At 41.1% G+C, this 25,496-nt stretch overlaps 7 gene segments (V, D, J or C); 4 read left to right on the top strand and 3 right to left on the bottom strand.

Annotated features, from left to right (window-relative positions):
• Positions 1–1,604: 1,604 nt before the first annotated feature.
• Positions 1,605–2,971, bottom strand: LOC143141714 (Ig kappa-b4 chain C region-like). The segment is given in 2 exon segments: positions 1,605–2,170; positions 2,863–2,971. Coding segments are annotated over 2 exon segments (423 nt in total).
• A 1,801-nt stretch (positions 2,972–4,772) lies between these two features.
• Positions 4,773–5,470, top strand: LOC143141713 (Ig kappa chain V region 4135-like). The segment is given in 3 exon segments: positions 4,773–4,839; positions 5,003–5,325; positions 5,414–5,470. Coding segments are annotated over 3 exon segments (429 nt in total).
• Positions 5,471–10,740: 5,270 nt separating this feature from the next.
• On the bottom strand, positions 10,741–11,233 carry LOC143141712 (Ig kappa-b4 chain C region-like; the record flags this gene model as incomplete). The annotated part of the segment is given in 1 exon segment: positions 10,741–11,233. A coding segment is annotated over 1 exon segment (339 nt), but the record flags the coding sequence as incomplete, so codon positions are not given.
• A 1,930-nt stretch (positions 11,234–13,163) lies between these two features.
• Positions 13,164–13,845, top strand: LOC143141881 (immunoglobulin kappa variable 1-8-like). The segment is given in 2 exon segments: positions 13,164–13,230; positions 13,394–13,845. Coding segments are annotated over 2 exon segments (393 nt in total).
• A 4,765-nt stretch (positions 13,846–18,610) lies between these two features.
• LOC143141711 (Ig kappa-b4 chain C region-like) lies at positions 18,611–19,063 on the bottom strand (the record flags this gene model as incomplete). The annotated part of the segment is given in 1 exon segment: positions 18,611–19,063. A coding segment is annotated over 1 exon segment (324 nt), but the record flags the coding sequence as incomplete, so codon positions are not given.
• A 1,729-nt stretch (positions 19,064–20,792) lies between these two features.
• LOC143141879 (Ig kappa chain V region 4135-like) lies at positions 20,793–21,459 on the top strand. The segment is given in 2 exon segments: positions 20,793–20,946; positions 21,084–21,459. Coding segments are annotated over 2 exon segments (390 nt in total).
• A 1,320-nt stretch (positions 21,460–22,779) lies between these two features.
• On the top strand, positions 22,780–23,566 carry LOC143141880 (immunoglobulin lambda variable 2-18-like). The segment is given in 2 exon segments: positions 22,780–22,828; positions 22,965–23,566. Coding segments are annotated over 2 exon segments (384 nt in total).
• Positions 23,567–25,496: the final 1,930 nt, after the last annotated feature.

Genomic DNA, 25,496 nt, shown 5'->3' with positions numbered 1-25,496 from the left:
CAAAACGGTTGAAATTGAAACTAAGTGATCGTGTATGTGTAGGGTGTATTTCATACACAATCTGGCAACCTGGGAGATGTCAAACTAATAGAAAAAATGAATGGATCAATGATTTTAAAATGAAGTTTGATGGCCATGCAAATTACGGGAGTTTTCCGGGAGAAATAACAAAACGGGAGGGTGCTGGGAGATGACCTTGAAATACGGGAGAACCCGGGAAAAACGGGAGTGTTGACAGGTATGGTCATGGATCACCTGTGGGTTCACCTGTGGGTTCACCTTCCCATCAGCAGTCCTGATATGGAGGTGGATTTGTTGCTCCTGGATTAACAGTGTTTCAGTGCAAGAGATCACACACATATTGCTTGGGATTGCAAATATATTGCTTCCTCTCACAAATACTGCTTGGGATATTGGGATATTCTGTTTATATGATATGTGGATGACAAGCATTAATCAAGTCTAATATTACATTACCCTGAAAAGATATGAAAAGTGTCCAGAGACTAAATAATGACATAAGAGGAGCTGTCCTGAAATGCCAACATGACAAATGCCATTAGTGAAAATCTTTTGTGTTACATCTAGAAACATTAAAATTGTAATTTCATGTCACTGTTGAATTGATTGATTGGTGGATTGATTGGTTGGTCTTGACAAACTAAAATACATGTATAACATGTAATTCACTTCTAATATTATATTACATGATGATCTTATCTATTTTATTTTTCTATGCTATGGACCCTTTTTTGAGTCGGAAATGAATTGAATTGATTTAAATTGAGTTGAATGGTGATCTTATAGGGACAGCAGCAATCCAGCAATTAAACTAATAAAACATTTACTGTAAAGTGATGCTTTAAGGGATTCTCAAAATGTCTTGCACCACTCTTTAGTAATTCTCATTGTATCTAAAGAATGTCAAAATTACACCAACGTGAAAGGAGATCTGGTGATGAAGGTCATCTAGAATGAGTTTCTGATGGAGCACAGCTGGTACATCTCATCAAGAGACTTTGCCAGATCACTGGACCATGTACTGACAGTGCAAATGTTCATCATAATGTACTTCCTGATGGATGGTGGCCTGGTGTAGTATGACTGTACAAGTGTGGGGAGCTGTCCTGTCTGGCTGTGGTGCTGAATTGCTCAACATGTTAAATGCAATTACCTAAAATGTCTCTGTTGTGAACGGAAAAATCTATATCAATGTAAGAATTGTAGTTTCATGTCACTATCTTATAAAGGAAAGCACCCTTGAAGCTGTGAAATTAATACATCATGTCATGTGGTGGTTTAGACTCTTGTAGGTTGTGAAACAGGGAGGTTGTGCTCTGTTGATACTATTTGCATAGTCAGGGTTAGGTGCTTTTTCAGATCCCCAAATAGACCAACTCCACTACCAGATGTTCAACTGTCTCAAGAGAAACGAGGGCAAAGTTTTTTTTTTTTTACTATTTTTGATAATAAGATGTACAATTTAGAAATGATAAACATCACTGTTTTTAGATTCAAAATTGTGTTTTAGCAACTGAATTACTGACTGCTATTTTCAGCATCACTTGAAACATTACAACTCATAAAAAGACACAAAAACACACTGATGTTGACCTTTTATTTTAGAGCCTTTAAAAAATACATCTTCAACTGACAAAAATCTGATCAGGCAAAGGCATTTTTTATCAGTGACAGCATTTCAGCTTGAGTGGAAGACCATACATACAATCAGAATAAAAAAAGAAAGTAACAAAAACAACTGCAGCACGGCATGTGATGAAGCTGCCTATAGTGGCGCTCCACGTTAGGACTTAAGCTAAGAGAGCAGCCGCCTTATCGGAGCAGAAGACTGGACCCTACTGAGAGCAGTCCGCTCTGCTCAGGGCTTTAGTGACCGCTGTCTGAGATCCCTGGGTGGCCTCACAGACCACTGAAGAGGCCCCGTTCCACTCGGCATCACTGAGCGTCAGGGTGCTGCTCCAGCTGTACAGAGCGTCCTTCATGAGCCCACGACTGGCCACTCCACTCTTACTGGTCCCATCCACCTTCCAGCTCAGGCTCCAGTCGGAGGGGAAGCCCTGGTCAGCCAGGCACACCAGTGTGGCCGAGCTCTTCCTGCTCAACTCCTCACTAGAGGGAGGCAGCACGGTCAGCGTGGGCTGCCTGTTTGCTGGAACACACCATTGATCAGGAGATTACAAATGGGACGGGGCAGTTAGCAGAAAGGCCAGAAACAGACACCAATTGCTTTCGTTATCTCTAAATGATGACTTCTCAAGTATCAGCACACAGAACAAGTGTCAGTATTAGATAATGTTATATCAGCATTGATTCTATTAATATCAAATACTTTCCTGCACCGCACGGTGGAATTGAGACAGAAACATTTGTGTTCAGCTCCTCTATGAGTAATTACAGTGGTGTTCTACTACTTTGATTAAAAAAGAGCCACTGCTCAAAAGATAATTTTCACATGGCTGAAAATGTGAACAAGGTTATTTCTTGTCAACATACTGAGGGAAAGACAATACTGCACTTATTTGGCTAAGACCATATTTTTATAACAACGTAAGAATATTAAATATTCTTCTACCGAAACAGATATTTTTACAATAGTTTTCCTGTTTTCAGAAACAATCATGTTCCTCTGGCAGGCTTAAAATCTATTAATTTTCACAAAATCATAACGATAAAAAAAACTGTACATAAACAGCACAGTGTCGCAGTGTTTACCAAATATATCTGAGAATGAGTTTTTTCTCAAATAAAAAATCTTCCTAAATGCAGGCTTTTTTGACTATAAGCACTGTAATTACTTCAATGTCATGTGATATTTATTTCTGAGAGAAAACAGTAACTTACTGCCCACATCAAGTCCTGTGCCGCTGCCGAAAGTGTACCACAGCGATACAAACCCTACTAGCAGCCGTACAAAAACTCCCCTCCTACTCACATTCTCAACAACCAACATTTAAGGCACCGGGTACCATAAAAAAGCCAAATTAATATATTTTTGCGACCCTCTTTCATGAGGTAAAATCTGATTTTCTGATTAGGCACTTTACACGGCCTTGAATTATTAAGTTTAAAATGTTAGTGTATGCACATTTTCCATAAAGTCACGTCAAGTGAAGTAAAATTTCTACATGTATTTAAACATACATAGACCTATATAAATATAAGGTGCAGATGAACAGTTAAAGAAATTATGATAAACTATTGTGATGTGTGATTAGAAAAGTTTACTTACTGCCAACATCCAGTCTGGTGGCGCCACCAAAAGTCCACCACAGTGATACAAACTCATAGAGAGGCTGTACAAAAACCTCTTCATGCTTCAATGACTGTCAGTGGCTGCACACTATACAGAGTGTGAGTTCCCAGCATGGGCCTGTAGTCATTTCCCACCTTTGATACATATGAACAACCAACCAGTGCTATCAAACTGATTATCATTCAGTAGATTAGAGTCAAATGCAACATTCAGTGGAAATGTAAATCAAAGAATAAAGATTCATGTAATGGAAAGATTATTTCTCCCAATAACTACCAATTTGTTGGTGTTTATTTGAGTTGGTTGGAGTTTATTGGTGTTTGTTGGAATGTATTGGTGTTTGTTGGTGTTTATTGGGGTGGTGTGCAAGCACCTTTAGCGTCTTGTGTGTGTGTGATAGATGTGTGCAGCCAGGGTTGGGTCAGATTACTTTGAAATGTAATCCATTACTGACTACAAATTACATGGCAATTTTTGTAATCAGTAACGTAATCCGTTGGATTAGCAAAAACATGTAACGTAATCTGATTACTTTAGGATTACTTTTAGATTACTTCAATAAATATGTCCCTTAAGTAAAAGACACCACCACTGAATTGATGAAAGAATTCTCATTCTATTTCTTCTTTATTATTTCATTACATCTAAGAAATCTCTTTGCTCTGAGTAAAGCATTCCTGTGTGAATTAACTGATCTTTTCCTCCAAAAATCTTAATGTAGCCCCTTGTTTTAGTGTTACCATTTACTTTAAGGTCACCAGGTCCCATTGTCTGAAAAACACCCAAAACTAATACGTTTCTATAGCTATTCTCCACTTTGGGGGTGGTGTTTTGGTGGTTGAAATTTTCACCCCATCCCAAAATGTATTACCTAGTCATCATGGATGTGATCATGGATCACTATTCTCCAAACATGCACAACTTAGCTTAACCTTTATAAGGGCACACCTGGACAATGAATTTAGCTTTCGCTGGATTTTTTTGACCCAGGGACATGGCCTGAGATTGAATGACACCATGTCCATTTCAATTGTGGGGGTGAGAAAATCATTCCTTTGGGATGTTTTTCAACCAGGGGGACCTGGTGACTTTCTCAAAGTAAACGGTAACACTAAAACAAGATGCTACATTAAGATTAGGAGGAAAAGATCAGGCAGTGTGCCGAGAGACCTGCCCCAATAGTAAATAAGTTAGTAAATAGCCAGGCTATCATAAAAAAGTTGCATTGTTTGCATGATAAAATGTAATCAGGTAATCCCCAACAATGTAACTGTAATCTGATTACACATTTTTTTTATTGTAATCTGGGCTGATTATAGTTACTTGATTTTTGTAATCAGATCACGTAATCCAGATTACATGTAATCCGTTACTACCCAACCCTGTGTGCAGCTCAGTGTGACGTCAGGAATGTGATTTCCATAGAGATGCTAGTTTGCATGCTCTCCCCATATCTTCATGTTTTTAGAGCGACTAAGGGCTTCATGACTGACTACTGTCCTCATCATCCACAACAATGGCTTTCATCACCCTTTTCATCTACTCTCTGCTCCTCTATATCCAAGGTGAGTTTGGGAGTTGGAGTGCTGACACATCTACACACTGTACACATGTTGTTGTGATGCAGCAACATTATCATGCGCCATGTAAACACTCTACTGTGTTATTTACTAAACTACAGTTTGTTTACACAAACAATATGCTGACATTGCTTCTTTCTTTCCACAGACTGCAGGGCACAGGTGACCGTTACTCAAACTCCAGCCATATTGACCAGTCCAGGGGGCACAGTCACAATCAGCTGTAAACGCAGTGGAAGTTTTAATCGGGACTGTACTGGCACACCATGCATCTCCTGGTACCAACAGCAGTCTGGAGAGAAACCCAAACTCCTCATCTACAGAGTGAGCAGCCTCCAGTCTGGTATTCCATCTCGGTTTAGTGGTGGTGGATCTGGGAATGACTACAGTCTGACCATCAGTGGAGTCCAGAGTGAAGATGCAGGAGATTATTACTGCATGAGTTCTCATAAAGTTGATAGCAGTACTTGGGTGTCCACACAGTGATACAGACTTGTACAAAAACCTCACCCTCTCTCAGTCAGTCAGGTGGCACAGTGAGTGTGATCTACTGCTGCAGGTGGAGCCCCCTGCTGGTGGTGAGGTGGGAGTGCGCATGGAGCAGATTCAGGTGTGAACACACTAACTAAAGGAGGGGAAGAAAGAGGGATGTTTCTCTGCATTCTGTTGGTACAGTACGTCCACACAGAGCCCTCATCATGGTGAAGCCCTAAGATGGGACCACACCAATCAGTATGTCCACACATAGCAGAGCGTCCTCATCATGGTGAAGCCCTAAGATGGGATCAGAAGTCAGAACCTAATCCAGATACTAATCCTGATCCTCTTCAGGCAATATTTACTTAAACATAATTTGATTATATAGATATTGCTTATTGATTGCCTGTATACAATTGATGTACTTCTGAAACCGTGGAAGAATCCAAACAGGGACTAAAGAGAGGAAAGCTTTTGCATTTCATGTGCTTCTGTTCCCCTACATGTACAGTATGTGTTTAAAGTGAGAAGCCATTGTTGGATCGGCCATTTGTGCCCTGGTTTTGACCTGTGTGTGTAGCCATCAGTGGCAGGTGTGCTATACTGTCATTTGACTTGAAGCCTATTTTGAATTGGTTGTTGTGTTGCAGTGCAACTGTAATTTTACTACTTTGGTAAATATGAACAGCCAGTGCAATAAAATGGATCTAGTCATATAATATGACTGAACTATCTTTCAGATTACACTGAACATTCAATGGAAATAAAGGAAATAGTTTCTCCCACAATACTGGAAAATATATTGCTCCTACATGTTTAGAAGTCCTGTTCTACTGTATTCTCCAACCCTTTCCAAGTCAAATGAAGTAAGTGAGGGATCATAAATTCTTCCATGAGAAATATTTCCATGTGTGAAATCTTCCACTAAACTTCTCCGTTGGGTTTAGATGGGTGGTAATCTGGTAGGTTTAGATGGGTGGTAATCTGGTAGGTTTTGATGGGTGGTAATCTGGTACAGTAGGTATAGATGGGTGGTAATCTGGTAGGTTTCAATTGGTGGTAATATGGTAGGTTCAGATGGGTGGTAATCTGGTAGATGGGGGGTAATCTGGATTTTGCACTAGTGTTGCTGATGCCCTGTGATAGCAGAAGTGAGTGTGTGTCTGGTTCTCACACCCTGCTGGAGAGAGAAATCTAAAGAGTTTCAGATGCTGCATACATTTGATGATGATTCAAAGGGTCCTGACATGTAAACAAGTACATAAAGGCATGTGAAACATTAAGACATACTTAGAAACACTGTTTACTAATATACATATACATATACACAATATACCAATAAAAGCCTCCATCAGTCAGATGGCCCAGTGAGTGTAGCCTTGTGCTGCAGCTACTGCCCCCTGCTGGTACTGAGGTGGAAGTCACGACACAGATAATATGGGGGTTGAATAGTGCACAGATAACATGGGGGGTGATTAGTAGGCTACACAGAAAGGAGATGGATATTTCTCTGCATTACATCAGTACCTACACATATAGCAGAGAGCGGAGAAATGCCTTTGTGTGCCAGTGGCAAACCTGACCTCATGTCTTGAAGAGATTGTGGTGTCAGCAGCAACAACAGTGTTCAGTGGAGAGTGGCTGTTAGAGAGTCATTTGCATAGGGACGTGTTTGCATGTGCAGAGCATATTTGGTCCAGATGCTTGATGTTGGGGCAGCTGAACGCTTACAACTGATCCATCAGCACAGACCAGCGATGGCCTTCACTGCACTCTTCCTGTGGTCTCTCGTCGTCTGCATTCAAGGTGAATTCAGAACTTTCAGTGTTGACAGATTTAGTGATCACCAGCTCGGAAAACATTATATTATTCAATGTGTACATGTTAATTTGATAAGTAGGTACCTTCCTGAACCATATGCTGTTTTTGCCTCTTTTGTTAGATTCTATGGGACAGGTCACTCTTACGCAACCTCCAGCAGTGACCAGCAGTCCAGGAGGCTTAGTTAAAATCAGCTGTAAACGGACTGGAAGCACTCATTGGGACTGTTCTCCAAAATGCATCTCCTGGTACCAACAGAAGTCTGGGGAGAAACCCAAACTCCTCATCTATAAAGTGAGCAGCCTCCAGTCTGGTATTCCATCTCGGTTTAGTGGCAGTGGATCTGGGAATGACTACAGTCTGACCATCAGTGGAGTCCAGAGTGAAGATGCAGGAGATTATTACTGCATGAGTTTCCATGAGCTGAGAAGTGGTGTCTATGAGTTCACACAGTGATACAGAGTCGTACAAAAACCTGCTTCAGTCAGTAGCCCCAGTGAGAGCCCTGCTGCTGCAGCTGGAGACCAGAGCAGGTGCTGAGAAGAGGGAAGTGGAGAGGAGTCACACAGACATGACACCAGGTTCCCACGCTAGTCTCTCACCACCAACACCTTACCTTTTTAACCATGCTGGAAGCACACAGACATGACACCAGGTTCTCACGCTAGTCTCTCACCACCAACACCTTACCTTTTTAACCATGCTGGAAGCACACAGACATGACACCAGGTTCTCACGCTAGTCTCTCACCACCAACACCTTACCTTTTTAACCTTGCTGGAAACACACAGACATGACACCAGGTTCTCACGCTAGTCTCTCACCACCAACACCTTACCTTTTTAACCATGCTGGAAGCACACAGACATGACACCAGGTTCTCACACTAGTTAATCACACCCATCATACCTTTTTAACCATGCTGGTAGGGGACATAGACATGACACCAGGTTCTCACGCTAGTCTCTCACCACCAACACCTTACCTTTTTAACCATGCTGGAAGAGGACACACACAGACATGACACAAGGTTCTCACACTAGTCTTTCACATACCAACATCTTACCTTTTAACCATGCTGGAAGCACTACTGTGAATCTTTGACTTGAGGGTGAAATTATTTCATACTCCACGCTTAAAACTATGTAGGCCTAGAACTGCCTTGAAATTATTTCCAAATGCTGTTATCTTAAGAACAAAAATGTATTATTTTATGACCTCTAAAAAACAAAGCTAATAATCTTTTAGTAATGTGTTCATTTGTTTTGTTATGTTTCTCAATATAACAAGATCGATCATTTATCAGGAGAAAAGCTGATGGCCACTGCTGTTGGCTCTTGCTGCCTCTAAAGATTTGCTGCTGTGTTTGACTTGGTGTCTGTAAACTTGATTTAGTGTCTGGGTTGGTTTGTAAAGGAGTTGTAGTAAAGGACTGTTTCTACTAATTTTGTAAACAAAAAAAATATATTAACATGGAGACCTAAGCAACAGAAGCTGTAATTCATTCAGACTGCCTAGTGACCTCAATGCTGTGTGTGAACACCCAGTTGAGATGGCCCACACTGTGCCTTCATTCTGCAGCACTCTAATGGTCAGGGGGAAGATGACCCTGACCCTCTGCCACTGAACCGAAATGGAATACCAGAACCTCTGGAGCTGACCGGATGTATGGGACTCTCCCATTTCTGCTGTACAGTACCTGGACAGTCATGGATCACCTGTGGGTTCACCTGTGGGATCACCTGTGGGTTCACCTGTGGGATCTCCTGTGGGTTCACCTGTGGGTTCACCTTCCCATCAGCAGTCCTGATATGGAGGTGGAGTTGTTACTCCTGGATTAACAGTGTTTCAGTGCAAGAGATCACACACATATTGCTTGGGATTACAAATATATTGCTTCCTGAGGTCACAAATACTGCTTGGGATATTGGGATATTCTGTTTATATGATCTGTGGATGACAAACATTTTAGTCAAGTCTAATAATGTAAATACCTTACCCTGAAAAGATATGACAAGTGTGAATGGAGATAAAAGTAATGTCTGGGGGGATTTTTAAATGTAGCCCAGTCGTGCTACATTTAGCCTTCACTAATAAGCCTTCCCACATCACTGGACAATGTAATACATTGTAGTAGCTATGCAAAGATTCATCAAAATGTCCTTCCTGATGGTTAGCGGCCTATATAGTGTTTAGTATGCAGAATGATGACTAAATAATGAGGTTGGGTGAGCTGTCCTTACCGGATGTGGTGCTGAACTGCCAACATGGCAAATGCCATTACCGGATATGAGTCATAGTAAATCTAGAAACTAGAATTGTAATTTCATGTCACTGTTGAATTGATTGGTCAATTGATTGGTAGATTGATTGATTGATTGATTGATTGATTGATTGATTGGTTGATTGATTGGTTGATTGATTGATTGGTCTTGACAAACTATTATACGTTATTATATTTTTGAATTTCCCCTTGGGGATCAATAAAGTATCTATCTATCTATCTATCTATCTATCTATCTATCTATCTATCTATCTATCCACATGTATTACACATGATTCCCTTCTAATATTATAAATGCATGAAAGATGAAATATAAATACATGAAAGATACATACATCTTACCTATTTTATTTTTTCTATGCTATGGACCCTTTTCTGAGTCTGAAATAAAGATTGGATTGAATTGAATGGTGATTGTATATTACCATTCCATCTGTGAAATTAATTAAACATTTAAAGTGATGGTTTAAGGGATTCTCAATATCTTTAGTAATTGTCATTGTATCTAAAGAATGTCACAATTAAACCAACTTGAATGGAAGTCTGATGATGAAGGTAATCTTTTGAATGAGATTCTGATGAGGCACAGCCTGTACTGTACATCTTACCAAGAGACTTCGCCAGATCACTAAACCATGTACTGACAGTGCAAATATGCATCGTAATGCACTTCCTGATGGCCTACAGGGTGTGCAGTATGACTCGTACAAGTGAGGGGAGCTGTCCTGTCTGGCTGTGGTGCTGAAATGGTCAACACATAAAATGCAATTACCTACAATGTCTCTATTGTAAATTACAAAATCTATGAATGAAAGAATTGTAGTTTCATGTCCCTACTATCTTATAAAGGAAAACACCCTTGAAGCTGTGAAATTAACACATCATGCCATGTGGTGCTTTAGACTTTTGTAGGTTGTGAAACAGGGAGTTTGTGCTCTGTTGATACTATTTGCATAGTCAGGGTTGGGTGCTTTTTCAGATCCCCAAATAGACCAACTCCACTACCAGATGTTCACCTGTCTCAAGAGAAACAAGGGGAATTTTTTTTTTTTTTTTTTACTATTATTGATAATAAGATTTACAATTTAGAAATTATAAACATCACTGTTTTTAGATTCAAGATTGTGTTTTAGCAACAGAATTACTTACTGCAATTTTCAGCATCACTTGAAACATTACAACTCATAAAAAGACACAAAAACACACTGATGTTGACCTTTTATTTTAGAGCCTTTCAAAAATACATCTTCAACTGACAAAAATCTGATCAGGCAAAAGCATTTTTTATCAGTGACAGCATTTCAGCTTGAGTGGAAGACCATACATACAATCAGAATAAAAAAAGAAAGTAACAAAAACAACTGCAGCACGGCATGTGATGAAGCTGCCTATAGTGGCGCTCCACGTTAGGACTTAAGCTAAGAGAGCAGCCGCCTTATCGGAGCAGAAGACTGGACCCTACTGAGAGCAGTCCGCTCTGCTCAGGGCTTTAGTGACCGCTGTCTGAGATCCCTGGGTGGCCTCACAGACCACTGAAGAGGCCCCGTTCCACTCGGCATCACTGAGCGTCAGGGTGCTGCTCCAGCTGTACAGAGCGTCCTTCATGAGCCCACGACTGGCCACTCCACTCTTACTGGTCCCATCCACCTTCCAGCTCAGGCTCCAGTCAGAGGGGAAGCCCTGGTCAGCCAGGCACACCAGTGTGGCCGAGCTCTTCCTGCTCAGCTCCTCACTAGAGGGAGGCAGCACGGTCAGCGTGGGCTGCCTGTTTGCTGGAACACACCATTGATCAGGAGATTACAAATGGGACGGGGCACTTTGCAGAAAGGCCAGAAACAGACACCACTTGCTTTCGTTATCTCTAAATGATGACTTCTCAAGTTATCAGCACACAGAACAAGTGTCAGTATTGGATAATGTTCCCCCTTATTTAAATGCAGAAAGTAAAAGCAGTGTGTCTAGAATGAGTAATATCAGCATTGGCTCTATTACATTAATATCAAATACGCCACACGGTTGAACTGAGACAGAAACATTTGTGTTCAGTTTAGTCATCTGCAGAAATAGTCGTCTACGAGTAATTACAGTTATACCTGGCGCTCTAATCAGATAAAACAGAACTGCTGTTCAAAAGAGCATTTTCAGATGGCTGGAAATATGAACAAGACTATTTCTTACAATACTGCACTTTTTTTGTTAGGAGCATAATTCTTCGTTTTTATAGAATAACATAAGACATACAGTATATGTTCATTGATTTATATATTTACACTTTTATCCAAAATGACTTACATGTTACATTGTCCCAGGAGCAATGTGCGGTTAAGTGCATTGCTCAAGGGCACCATGGTGGAAATGCGTTTAAAGTGAGAAGCCATTCTACATATTTCATTGATATGGATACACACATGGATGGGCCATTTGTGCCCTGGTTTCCTGTTACCCTGATAAGAAATACCCCTGATGGTTCAAAAATCTCCAGATGTAAATAGCTTCTCCATACACATTTCTATTTGATATGTAATTTAAGAGTGTCTTTGTTCTGGTTGGATTCTTAAATGGCCCCTGTAAAACATTTTCAATTGTTTGTCAACAAAATCAACATTTCCCATTCATAAATGTGGCTAGCCTGACGAGCCAGACCCACATTAAAATGTAGGGTCTGGGCACTCACCGTTCGCAGTGCTCAGTCCGAGGGGCGGGATAATCGGTTGTCTTTCAAATTCTCTCTGCACGCAATAGGACAGCGCTATGAGTCCCATGCATTTCCCACCAGCGGAGCTAGTTGGCTAGTTCAAACTTTTGCCAACTTAATAAAAGCTTAACTCATGTCACACCGTTCGCCAACAGCAACATTATCTTATTTGTTTTCAAGTAGCAGGGAATTTAAGCCAAACCGTTGCAACTCGGCCATCAATCATTATGTTAAGCCCGCCTAACAAACACATTACACATACTACACACACACAAACACATTACACATACTACACACACACAAACACATTACACGATTTGATTGGCCTGATAGAAGTTTAATTTTTCGAGCTCACAAGCCAACAGAGAGTTGCTAGACTAGCCCTGGCAGCAAATGTAATTGCCGCTAGGGTGCGTCTAGATTTCTAGGCTAAAATGTGGCCCCATTCATGTTTAATTACCACCACCACCAATTTGAAGCATACCTATTGGCTCAGAAATCCTCATTTACATCTAGCCATAGACATTATTTCTCCTAATAACATTGCCCAATTATTGGAAGTTCTACTGCATATCTGAGGATGGCTGTTGATTGCAATTGTTATCTTTAAACCCTCTTTAGGATGTTTAGAAAAACATTTTCCAGCTCCAAACTGCCAGACAGTAGCTGAAAGGACAAACTTTTCAACTAAACCAACTCCATCTACAAACACGAACACACTGACTGATGGTGCTGAACACTGACACAACTGTTGGAGATTGTTGGTGTTTGTTGGAGTTTGTTGGAGATTATTAGAGTTTGTTGGAGTTTGTTGGAGATTATTGGAGTTTGTTGGTGTTTGTTGGAGTTTATTGATGTTTGTTGGTGTTTATTGGGGCGGTGTGCAAACACATTTAGCGTCTTGTGTGTGTGATAGCTGTGTGCAGCTCAGTGTGACGTCAGGAAGGTGATTTCCATAGAGATGCTAGTTTGCATGCTCTCCCCGTATCTTCATGTTTTTAGAGCGGCTAAGGGCTTCATGACTGACTACTGTCCTCATCATCCACAACAATGGCTTTCATCACCCTCTTCATCTACTCTTTGCTCCTCTACATCCAAGGTGAGTTTGGGAGTTGGAGTGCTGACACATCTACACACTGTACACATGTTGTTGTGATGCAGTACAATTATTATGCGCCATGCAAACACTCTACTGTGTTATTTACTAAACTACAGTTTGTTTACACAAACAATATGTTGACATTGCTTCTTTCTTTCCACAGACTGCAGGGCACAGGTGACAGTTACTCAAACTCCAGCCATATCGACCAGTCCAGGAGGCAGAGTCACAATCAGCTGTAAACTCAGTGGAAGCTTTTATGACTCCTGTGGCACACCATCATGCATCTCCTGGTACCAACAGCAGTCTGGAGAGAAACCCAAACTCCTCATCTATAGAGTGAGCAGCCTCCAGTCTGGTATTCCATCTCGGTTTAGTGGCAGTGGTTCTGGGAATGACTACAGTCTGACCATCAGTGGAGTCCAGAGTGAAGATGCAGGAGATTATTACTGCATGAGTTATTATAGAATCAGTGGTAGTAGCGGTCCTCGGGAGTTCACACAGTGATACAGAGTCGTACAAAAACCTCCTTCAGTCAAACAAAACAGTGAGAGCCGTGCTGCAGCTGGGACACACTGCAGGTGCTGAGGAAGAGGGAAGTTAAGATGACATGAGATGAGCTTGTAAAGACCTGACGTAATGACCTGACTAGAGACCTAATGTAAGGATATGATGAAATATCTAACTAGAGACCTGAGCTGACATGACTAGACACCTGACTAAACACCTGACTAGAGACCTGGCGATTGACCTGACTAGAGACCTGACTAGAGACCTGATTAGAGACCTGATTAGAGACTTGACTAGACACCTGGTGATTAACCTGACTAGACACCTGGTGATTGTCCTGACTAGAGACCTGACTAGACACCTGACGTTAGGTCATGACGAGAGGCCAGGACACTATCCTGTCTCAGGCCGGGGTCATGTTCTGGATCCACTGGTGGTCAGAGTCGAGTCGAGTCGAACCAAAATTGTTTCAGTGGTTCATCAACTCGTAACAGGGTGAATGGCAATTCTGCATTCGCTTTGTGGCCCTCTATCGGCTATAACTGCACTATGCAAGTTTGCCAGATCGGGTAGCGGATCTGTAGTTCGATGGAATGAGACATAAGAAGCTACAAATTTGACTTGCATAATGTCGCAATACATCATACTTTCATAAAATCATGCAACATATTCTACCTTGTCTGTGGACATCGTTATTTGCAAAGCCGGAGCTGGATAAACAAATAGCGTGCGTGCAACAAAGGAAAAGTTATTTGGTGTTGCTTTAAGCTTTGATTCAGGCCTGGCTCAGCCGATGCATTTGTCCATTCAAACAGGATTAGAACCCATGTGTTCAACTTGAATGGCTGCACTGCTATGAATTGTGCTGCCACTGACATACCATGGTTTTAATAAACAGCTTTATTGAGCGTTCATCATCACAAACATCTACTAATTTATGTTCATCGTTTATTTATAATTACTTTATTTTTGTTACACATTTGCCTGAATGGTTTATCCAGACGTTGAACCTGAGATCACTAAATGCTAAATGCCCTCATGTAGAGATGTTGCCAGATCACTGGACCATGTACACATATAAAATGTAAGTGGATGAGTGTCTAAGAGTACATTCTTCACAGCTGAGTGAATGAGTTTCACAGGTCCGGCTTGCTGACTAATCAGCGCTGGTGATGTCCATTTCAGAAGGACTCTGTTTTAGTACATCACAGTCAATGCCCTTTAAGTCCATGAGATTCTGAAAATATTCAACTAAGTTGATTATGACTACGTTTGCAAAGTATTGTATTTTACAGCTTGAACCTTATGAAAATATTAAACTGAAATGATACGTTACGTCTGTACAGTGTGTTATTGTAAAGTATGCACATCATAACGATACATTATGTCTATAAAGTATTTTATTGTAAAGCTAGCACCTCGTAAGGATATATTACGTCTACACATTGTTTTATTGTACAGCTTGCGTCTAAAAGGTGAATGTCTAAAGTGTGCGTTTAAAAGGTGAATGTTAATTGATCTGATGAAGGACATATTGGTCAGTGCATTGAATAGGGTCTCTCTACATAGCTATCCCATTCCAGATAATGGCATCTCTACATAGCTATCCCATTCCAAATAAAGGCGTCTCTACATAGCTAAGCTATCCCATTCCAAATAAAGGGCCATCTCTACATAGCTGGGTAAGTCGAAATGAACCAGAATCTCTCTAGGTATCAGTGTTAGTAGAACTGCACCAGTATAGCCAGTAGGTGGCAGTGTGCACAACTGGATGTCAGAGCCGTATACAGAGAGAGTTTGGTCAACTACTAGAGAATCGAATGGTCTGAGCTATCCCGTTGTGCGATTAGTTCCGAGGCGGTCACATGGTTAGTGGAAAAAACAACTAAATTGATAAAAAAATAATTATAATTAATTATTTAATAATCGTGACTTTGTGTGCCAGTGACAAACCTGACCTCATGTCTTGAAGAAATTGTGGTGTCAGCAGCAACAACAGTGTTCAGTGGAGTGTGGCTTCTAGAGAGTCATTTGCATAGGGACGTGTTTGCATGTGCAGAGCATATTTGGTCCAGATGCTTGATGTTGGGGCAGCTGAACGCTTACAACTGATCCGTCAGCACAGACCAGCGATGGCCTTCACTGCACTCTTCCTGTGGTCTCTCGTCGTCTGCATTCAAGGTGAATTCAGAACTTTCACTGTTGACAGTTTCAGGGACGACCAGCTCTGATAACATTATATTATTCAATGTTTACATGTTAATTTGATAAGTATGTACCTTCCTGAACCATATGCTGTTTTTGCCTTTTTTGTTAGATTCCATGGGACAGGTCACTCTTACGCAACCTCCAGCAGTGACCAGCAGTCCAGGAGGCACAGTTAAAATCAGCTGTAAACGCAGTGGAAGCATTCATTGGGACTGTTCTCCAAAATGCATCTCCTGGTACCAACAGCAGTCTGGAGAGAAACCCAAACTCCTCATCTATAAAGTGAGCAGCCTCCAGTCTGGTATTCCATCTCGGTTTAGTGGCAGTGGATCTGGGAATGACTTCAGTCTGACCATCAGTGGAGTCCAGAGTGAAGATGCAGGACATTATTACTGTATGAGTCGCCATGATCCTAGAAGTGGTGTTGCTGAGTTCACACGGTGATACAGAGCCGTACAAAAACGTGCTTCAGTCAGTAGCCCCAGTGAGAGCCCTGCTGCTGCAGCTGGAGACCAGAGCAGGTGCTGAGAAGTGGGAAGTGGAGAGGAGTCACACAGACATGACACCAGGTTCTCACGCTAGTCTCTCACCACCAACACCTTACCTTTTAAACCAGGGGCGCAGGAGATATTTTGAAAGTGAGGGGGACCAAATTGTGAACACAAACCCATAGTGAGCCAGATTTTGGATTGCCACCTCTGGCCTACTTTCGACCATCATATTTTAAACTTGCCAGAATATTAAGATAATACCATTGATTGTTTTCAAACAATTGTTTTCACTACTCGGGCCAATGGTAGAATACTGGTCACTACTTGGGCTAATGGTAGAAAAAAGCAACATGGGATGATGACCCTGACCCTCTGCCACTGAACCGAACTGGAACACCAGAACCTCTGGAGCTGACCGGATGTCGTGTCTGGGACTCTCCCATTTCTGCTGTACAGTACCTGGACTGTCATGCATCACCTGTGGGATCACCTTACCATCAGCAGTCCTGATATGGAGGTGGACTTGTTGCTCCTGGATTAACTGTGTTTCAGTGCAAGAGATCACACACATATTGCTTGGGATTACAAATATATTGCTTCCTCTCACAAATACTGCTTGGGATATTGGGATATTCTGCTTACATGATCTGAGGATGACAAGCATTAATCAAGTCTAATAATGTAAATACATTACCCTGAAAAGATATGAAAAGTGTGAATGGAGATAAAAGTCATGTCTGGAGGGATTTTTAAATGTAGCCCAGCCATGCTACATTTATCCTGAACTAATAAGCCTTCCCACATCACTGAACCATGTAGTACATTGTAGTAGCTATGCAAAGATTCATCAAAATGTACTTCCTGATGGTTAGCGGCCTATATAGAGTTTAGTATGCAGAATGATGACTAAATAATGATGTTGGGTGAGCTGTCCTTACCGGATGTGGTGCTGAACTGCCAACATGGCAAATGCCATTACCGGATGTGAGTCATAGTAAATCTAGAAACTATAAAATTGTAATTTCATGTCACTGTTGAATTGATTGGTCAATTGATTGGTAGATTGATTGATTTATTAATTGATTGATTGATTGATTGATTGATTGATTGATTGATTGATTGATTGATTGGTCTTGATAAACTATTATACATTATTATATTTTTGAATTTCCCCTTGGGGATCAATAAAGTATCTATCTATCTATCTATCTATCTATCTATCCACATGTATTACACATGATTCCCTTCTAATAGTATAAATGCATGAAAGATGAAAGATACATACATCTTACCTATTTTATTTTTTCTGTGCTATGGACCCTTTTTTGAGTCTGAAATAAAGATTGGATTGAATTGAATGATGATTGTATATTACCATTCCATCTGTGAAATTAATTAAACATTTAAAGTTAAGTTAAGGGATTCTCAATATCTTTAGTTATTGTCATTGTATCTAAAGAATGTCAAAATTAAACCAACTTGAATGGAAGTCTGATGATGAAGGTAATCTTTTGAATGAGATTCTGATGAGGCACAGCCTGTACTGTACAAGTGAGGGGAGCTGTCCTCTCTGGCTATGGTGCTGAAATGTTCAACACATAAAATGCAATTACCTAAAATGGCTCTATTGTAAATGACATAATCTATGAATGAAAGAATTGTAGTTTCATGTCCCTACTATCTTATAAAGGAAAGCACCCTTGAAGCTGTGAAATTAACACATCATGTCATGTGGTGCTTTAGACTCTTGTAGGTTGTGAAACAGGGAGGTTGTGCTCTGCTGATACTATTTGCATAGTCAGGGTTGGGTGCTTTTTCAGATCCCCAAATAGACCAACTCCACTACCAGATGTTCAACGATCTCAAGAGAAACAAGGGCAAAGTTTTTTTTTTTTTTTACTATTTTTGATAATAAGATTTACAATTTAGTTTGTATAAACATCACTGTTTTTAGATTCAAGATTGTGTTTTAGCAACTGAATTACTGACTGCTATTTTCAGCATCACTTGAAACATTACAACTCATAAAAAGACACAAAAACACACTGATGTTGACCTTTTATTTTAGAGCCTTTAAAAAATACATCTTCAACTGACAAAAATCTGATCAGGCAAAGGCATTTTTTTTATCAGTGACAGCATTTCAGCATGAGTGGAAGACCATACATACAATCAGAATAAAAAAAGAAAGTACCAAAAACAACTGCAGCACAGCATGTGATTAAGCTGCCTATACTGGAGCTCCACATGAGGACTTAAGCTAAGAGAGCAGCCGCCTCATCGGAGCAGAAGACTGGACCCTACTGAGAGCAGCCCGCTCTGCTCAGGGCTTTAGTGACCGCTGTCTGAGATCCCTGGGTGGCCTCACAGACCACTGAAGAGGCCCCGTTCCACTCGGCATCACTGAGCGTCAGGGTGCTGCTCCAGCTGTACAGAACGTCCTTCATGAGCCCACGACTGGCCACTCCACTCTTACTGGTCCCATCCACCTTCCAGCTCAGGCTCCAGTCGGAGGGGAAGCCCTGGTCAGCCAGGCACACCAGTGTGGCCGAGCTCTTCCTGCTCAGCTCCTCACTAGAGGGAGGCAGCACGGTCAGCGTGGGCTGCCTGTTTGCTGGAACACACCATTGATCAGGAGATTACAAATGGGACGGGGCACTTTGCAGAAAGGCCATAAACAGACACCACTTGCTTTCGTTATCTCTAAATGATGACTTCTCAAGTTATCAGCACACAGAAAAAGTGTCAGTATTGGATAATGTTCCCCCTTATTTAAATGCAGAAAGTAAAAGCAGTGTGTCTAGAATGAGTAATATCAGCATTGGCTCTATTACATTAATATCAAATACTCTCATGCGCCACACGGTTGAACTGAGACAGAAACATTTGTGTTCAGTTTAGTCATCTGCAGAAATAGTCGTCTACGAGTAATTACAGTTATACCCCAGTGGTGCTCTAATCAGATAAAACAGAACTGCTGTTAAAAAGAGCATTTTCAGATGGCTGGAAATATGAACAAGACTATTTCTTACAATACTGCACTTTTTTTGTTAAGAGCATAATTCTTCGTTTTTATACCTTGGAATAACATAAGACATACAGTATATGTTCATTGATTTATATATTTACACTTTTATCCAAAATGACTTACATATTACATTGTCCCAGGAGCAATGTGCGGTTAAGTGCATTGCTCAAGGGCACCATGGTGGAAATGCGTTTAAAGTGAGAAGCCATTCTACATATTTCATTGATATGGATACACACATGGATGGGCCATTTGTGCCCTGGTTTCCTGTTACCCTGATAAGAAATACCCCTGATGGTTCAAAAATCTCCAGATGTAAATAGCTTCTCCATACACATTTCTATTTGATATGTAATTTAAGAGTGTCTTTGTTCTGGTTGGATTCTTAAATGGCCCCTGTAAAACATTTTCAATTGTTTGTCAACAAAATCAACATTTCCCATTCATAAATGTGGCTAGCCTGACGAGCCAGACCCACATTAAAATGTAGGGTCTGGGCACTCACCGTTCGCAGTGCTCAGTCCGAGGGGCGGGATAATCGGTTGTCTTTCAAATTCTCTCTGCACGCAATAGGACAGCGCTATGAGTCCCATGCGTTTCCCACCAGCGGAGCTAGTTGGCTAGTTCAAACTTTTGCCAACTTAATAAAAGCTTAACTCATGTCACACCGTTCACCAACAGCAACATTATCTTATTTGTTTTCAAGTAGCAGGGAATTTAAGCCAAACCGTTGCAACTCGGCCATCAATCATTATGTTAAGCCCGTCTAACGACTCTATACACGATTTGATTGGCCTGACAGAAGTTTAATATTTCGAGCTCACAAGCCAAAAGAGAGTTGCTAGACTAGCCCTGGCAGCAAATGTAATTTGCTGCCGCTAGGGTGCGTCTAGATTTCTAGGCTAAAATGTGGCCCCATTCATGTTTAATTACCACCACCACCAATTTGAAGCATACCTATTGGCTCAGAAATCCTCATTTACATCTAGCCATAGACATTATTTCTCCTAATAACATTGCCCAATTATTGGAAGTTCTACTGCATATCTGAGGATGGCTGTTGATTGCAATTGTTATCTTTAAACCCTCTTTAGGATGTTTAGAAAAACATTTTCCAGCTCCAAACTGCCAGACAGTAGCTGAAAGGACAAACTTTTCAACTAAACCAACTCCATCTACAAACACGAACACACTGACTGATGGTGCTGAACACTGACACAACTGTTGGAGATTGTTGGTGTTTGTTGGAGTTTGTTGGAGATTATTGGAGTTTAGCGTCTTGTGTGTGTGTGATAGCTGTGTGCAGCTCAGCGCAACGTCAGGAAGGTGATTTCCATAGAGATGCTAGTTTGCATGCTCTCCCCGTATCTTCATGTTTTTAGAGCGGCTAAGGGCTTCATGACTGACTACTGTCCTCATCATCCACAACAATGGCGTTCATCACCCTCTTCATCTACTCTCTGCTCCTCTACATCCAAGGTGAGTTTGGGAGTTGGAGTGCTGACACATCTACACACTGGCACATGTTGCTGTGCGCCATGTAAACACTCTACTGTAGTATTTACTAAACTAGTTTACACAAACAATATGTTGACATTGCTTCTTTCTTTCCACAGACTGCAGGGCACAGGTGACCGTTACTCAAACTCCAGCCATATCGACCAGTCCAGGGGGCACATTCACAATCAGCTGTAAACGCAGTGGAAGTATTAATCAGGACTGTACTAGCACACCATGCATCTCTTGGTACCAACAGCAGTCTGGAGAGAAACCCAAACGCCTCATCTATAGAGTGAACAGCCTCCAGTCTGGTATTCCATCTCGGTTTAGTGGCAGTGGATCTGGGAATGACTACAGTCTGACCATCAGTGGAGTCCAGAGTGAAGATGCAGGAGATTATTACTGCATGAGTCACCATAAGCCCACTGGAAGCAGTACTTGGGTGTTCACACAGTGATACAGAGCCGTACAAAAACCTCACCCTCTCTCTCAGTCAGTCAGGTGGCACAGTGAGTGTGATCTACTGCTGCAGATGGAGCCCCCTGCTGGTGGTGAGGTGGGAGTGCACATGGAGCAGATTCAGGTGTGAACACACTAACTACAGGAGGTGAAGAGAGAGGGATGTTTCTCTGCATTCTGTTGGTACGTCCACACATAGCAGAGCGTCCTCATCATGGTGGAGACCTAAGATGGGACCACACCAATCAGAGTGAAGTCAGAACCTAATCCTGATACTAATCCTGATCCTCTTCAGAAGATATGACCATACCAGACAATATATTTTTAAATGGTAGTTGATTATATAGATGCTTGCTTATCAATTTGCTATATGCTATAAGTGATGAAAGTACCTCTGAAACCATGGAAGGATCCAAAAAATGACTAAAGGGGGAAAACTTTTCGGGAAAACTTCTCGATCGCTTTAATGCTTGTCTCAACTCTGACATCACATTTTAATGGGGGGGGTTGAGCATGCTGCATTTGCGTTGTTAAAGTAATGCACTGTGATAGCAGCAGTGAGTGTGTGTGATGATTGAGCATGCTGAATATGCCAGGTCTCACACACCCTGCAGGAGAGAGGGATCTAAACAGTGTTTCAGATGCTGCATACATTTGATGAGGATTCAAACAGTCCTGACATGTAAACAAATACATAAAGGTGTATGAAGTATTGACATGAAGCACTAAGAAACTACACAAAGCGGTACAAAGTCCTGCACAGTCTCTCCGCAAAAATAAATAACGCTTGTCAATTTGCCATCTCCTACTCCATCCCCTACTCTTGCAACTTTTGTGTTTTTTTAAAGGAGTGTGTGTATGTGTGTGTGTGTGTGGTTGTGCCTGCGTGCGTGCGTGCATGTGTGTGTATGTGTATGTGTGTGTGTGCGTGCATGTGTGTCTGTGCTTGTGTGTGTGTGTTTGTGTGTGTGTGTGTGTGTGCCTGTATGTGTGTGAAGCAGAATTCCTTCTGTAACTTGCTGATTCGCATAATGTACCAGAAACATTCCATGCACACTGTAGCCTACTTTCCATAACATAGCAAAACAAATATAATATGTGAACAAAATGAGCATTTCATGACTCCTATTACGTTGACAGAATATAAAAATGACTTTGTGTGCCAGTGGCAAACCTGACCTCATGTCTTGAAGAGATTGTGGTGTCAGCAGCAACAACAGTGTTCAGTGGAGAGTGGCTGCTAGAGAGTCATTTGCATAGGGACGTGTTTGCATGTGCAGAGCATATTTGGTCCAGATGCTTGATGTTGGGGCAGCTGAACGCTTACAACTGCTCCATCAGCACAGACCAGCGATGGCCTTCACTGCACTCTTCCTGTGGTCTCTCGTCGTCTGCATTCAAGGTGAATTCAGAACTTTCACTGTTGACAGATTTAGTGACCACCAGCTCTGATAACATTATATTATTCAATGTTTACATGTTAATTTGATAAGTATGTACCTTCCTGAACCATATGCTGTTTTTGCCTCTTCTGTTAGATTCTATGGGACAGGTCACTCTTACGCAGCCTCCAGCAGTGACCAGCAGTCCAGGGGGCTCAGTTAGAATCAGCTGTAAACGCAGTGGAAGCATTTATAGGGACTGTTCTCCAGAATGCATCTCCTGGTACCAACAGCAGTCTGGAGAGAAACCCAAACTCCTCATCTATGAAGTGAGCAGCCTCCAGTCTGGTATTCCATCTCGGTTTAGTGGCAGTGGATCTGGGAATGACTACAGTCTGACCATCAGTGGAGTCCAGAGTGAAGATGCAGGAGATTATTACTGCATGAGTCATCATGCCATCAGAAAGGATGTCTATGAGTTCACACAGTGATACAGAGCTGTACAAAAACCTGCTTCAGTCAGTAGCCCCAGTGAGAGCCCTGCTGCTGCAGCTGGAGACCAGAGCAGGTGCTGAGAAGAGGGAAGTGGAGAGGAGTCACACAGACATGACACCAGGTTCCCACGCTAGTCTCTCACCACCAACACCTTACCTTTTTAACCATGCTGGAAGCACACGGACATGACACCAGGTTCTCACGCTAGTCTCTCACCACCAACACCTTACCTTTTTAACCATACTGGAAGCACACGGACATGACACCAGGTTCTCACGCTAGTCTCTCACCACCAACACCTTACCTTTTTATCTATAATGTTACTAGGGCTGTCAAAATAACTGATTAATTTCGATTAATTAATTTGAGAAAAAATAACTGATTAAAAAAAATAACGCAGATTAATCGATTCCGTATGACCGTTGACCCCGAGCTGTTGTAGTCAATAACCATTAGACTGTAAAAAGAAGGAGAGAGAAGAAAATGTGCTGCCTAGATCATTGATTGGAACATTTATTTTTAAAAAACGGCCTGATGGTGTTGATTAAAATAAAGTCCTCTGCAATGTCTGCAGCAAAGAATTTGCATATCACCGGAGTTCATCACCTCTAATGTCGCACATCAATGCAAAGAAATAGTGTTGACATTGAGGGGAGTGTTTTATTAATTTATTTTCATTGTGTCCCCTAGGTTATATCTGTGGCCTGAAATAGCTTGTATATGAAAAAAACTTCTTCCCGAAGCACTTTTGAATTTATTTCCTCAGCATATTAGGTCATATCATAAATTATTATGGCCATTATTAAAATAATAATAAAATAGTTTTTGAACTTTAATGTCACTAATGCTGATTATTCAATGATTCATTTGAATTTAAATATTTACTTTTACAGCAAATATTTTATATGCGATTAATTTAGATTAATTAATCACAGAGTATGTAATTAATTAGATTAATTTTTTAATCGATTGACAGCCCTAAAAGTTACTGCTAACACTGCACATATCTGTGCATGTTGCTCATACTACATAGTCATATTTATAGTCTGCTCTTATAAGGTTACTGCTAATATACTGCACATATTTATATTTAATTTATATTACTGTAAACCACCTTCTGTAAACCAACTGTTTACTACTGTCTACACTGCACTTTATATCCTGCCCTGTCTATGCACCACCTAAATTCTATACTATTGCACTTTTCTGCTTTTTTGCACTTCTGGTTAGATGCAAATAGCATTTTGTTGTCTTGTAACTTGTACTCTGCACAGTTACAATAAAGTTTAATCTAATCTAGTCTAATGTAATGCTGGAAGCACACGGACAGGTTCTCACAGTAGTCTCTCACGTACCAACATCTTACCTTTTTAACCATGTTGGAAGCACAACTGTCTACCCTTGACTTGAGGATGAAATTATTTAATTACTTAAAAATATGGAGGCCAAGAACAGCCTTGGAATTATTTTTAAATGCTGTTATCTCGGGATCACAAGTTAATTCTTTTTGTTAAATCCATAAGCTTTTTTCTTGTAATAATAATTGAATTTATTTAACTATCTTCAGAAAACAAAAGGCCAATTTCTCAAGATAACAAGATCATTTATCAGGAGAAATGCTGATGGCCACTGCTGTTGGCTCTTGCTGCCTCTAATGATTTGCTGCTGTGTTTGACTTTGTGTCTGTAAACTTGATTTAGTGTTTTGGTTTGTTTGTAAAGGAGTTGTAGTAAAGGACTGTTTCTACTGTCATTTAGTAAACAGATATTAACATGGAGACCTAACCTAACAGAAGCTGTAATTCATTCAGACTGCCTAGTGACCTCAATCCTGTGTGTGAACACCCAGTTGAGATGACCCACACTGTGCCTTCAGTCTGCAGCACTCTAATGGTCAGGGGGAAGATGACCCTGACCCTCTGCCACTGGAGCTGACCGGATGTAGTGTCTGTGTAGTGTTTATACCGGATCTGTGTTTGCATATTTAATACGTTTCATACACGTGTTTCAACACTGCATTTCGGTTTTTACTTTTACCTTACCATTACCTTATGCATGCCAGTTATGTATCCACCAGCTGCCTGCCTGCAGCCTACTTCCAAAACTCCAACCTGCTTGCTGTCAGATTTGGTTCCGAGGGCACAAGTTCAGTGTATCAACAACACTCAATAACAGTGATGTGTTAATCAATTAA

This window comes from Alosa pseudoharengus, unplaced genomic scaffold (genome assembly GCF_046254945.1).
Source record: "Alosa pseudoharengus isolate Yale_2024_CS ecotype anadromous, Long Island Sound unplaced genomic scaffold, YU_APseudo_1.1 YU_APseudo_1.1_scf_24, whole genome shotgun sequence".
Lineage (NCBI taxonomy): Eukaryota > Metazoa > Chordata > Actinopteri > Clupeiformes > Clupeidae > Alosa > Alosa pseudoharengus.
This window is presented reverse-complemented; position numbering and strand designations above follow the sequence as displayed.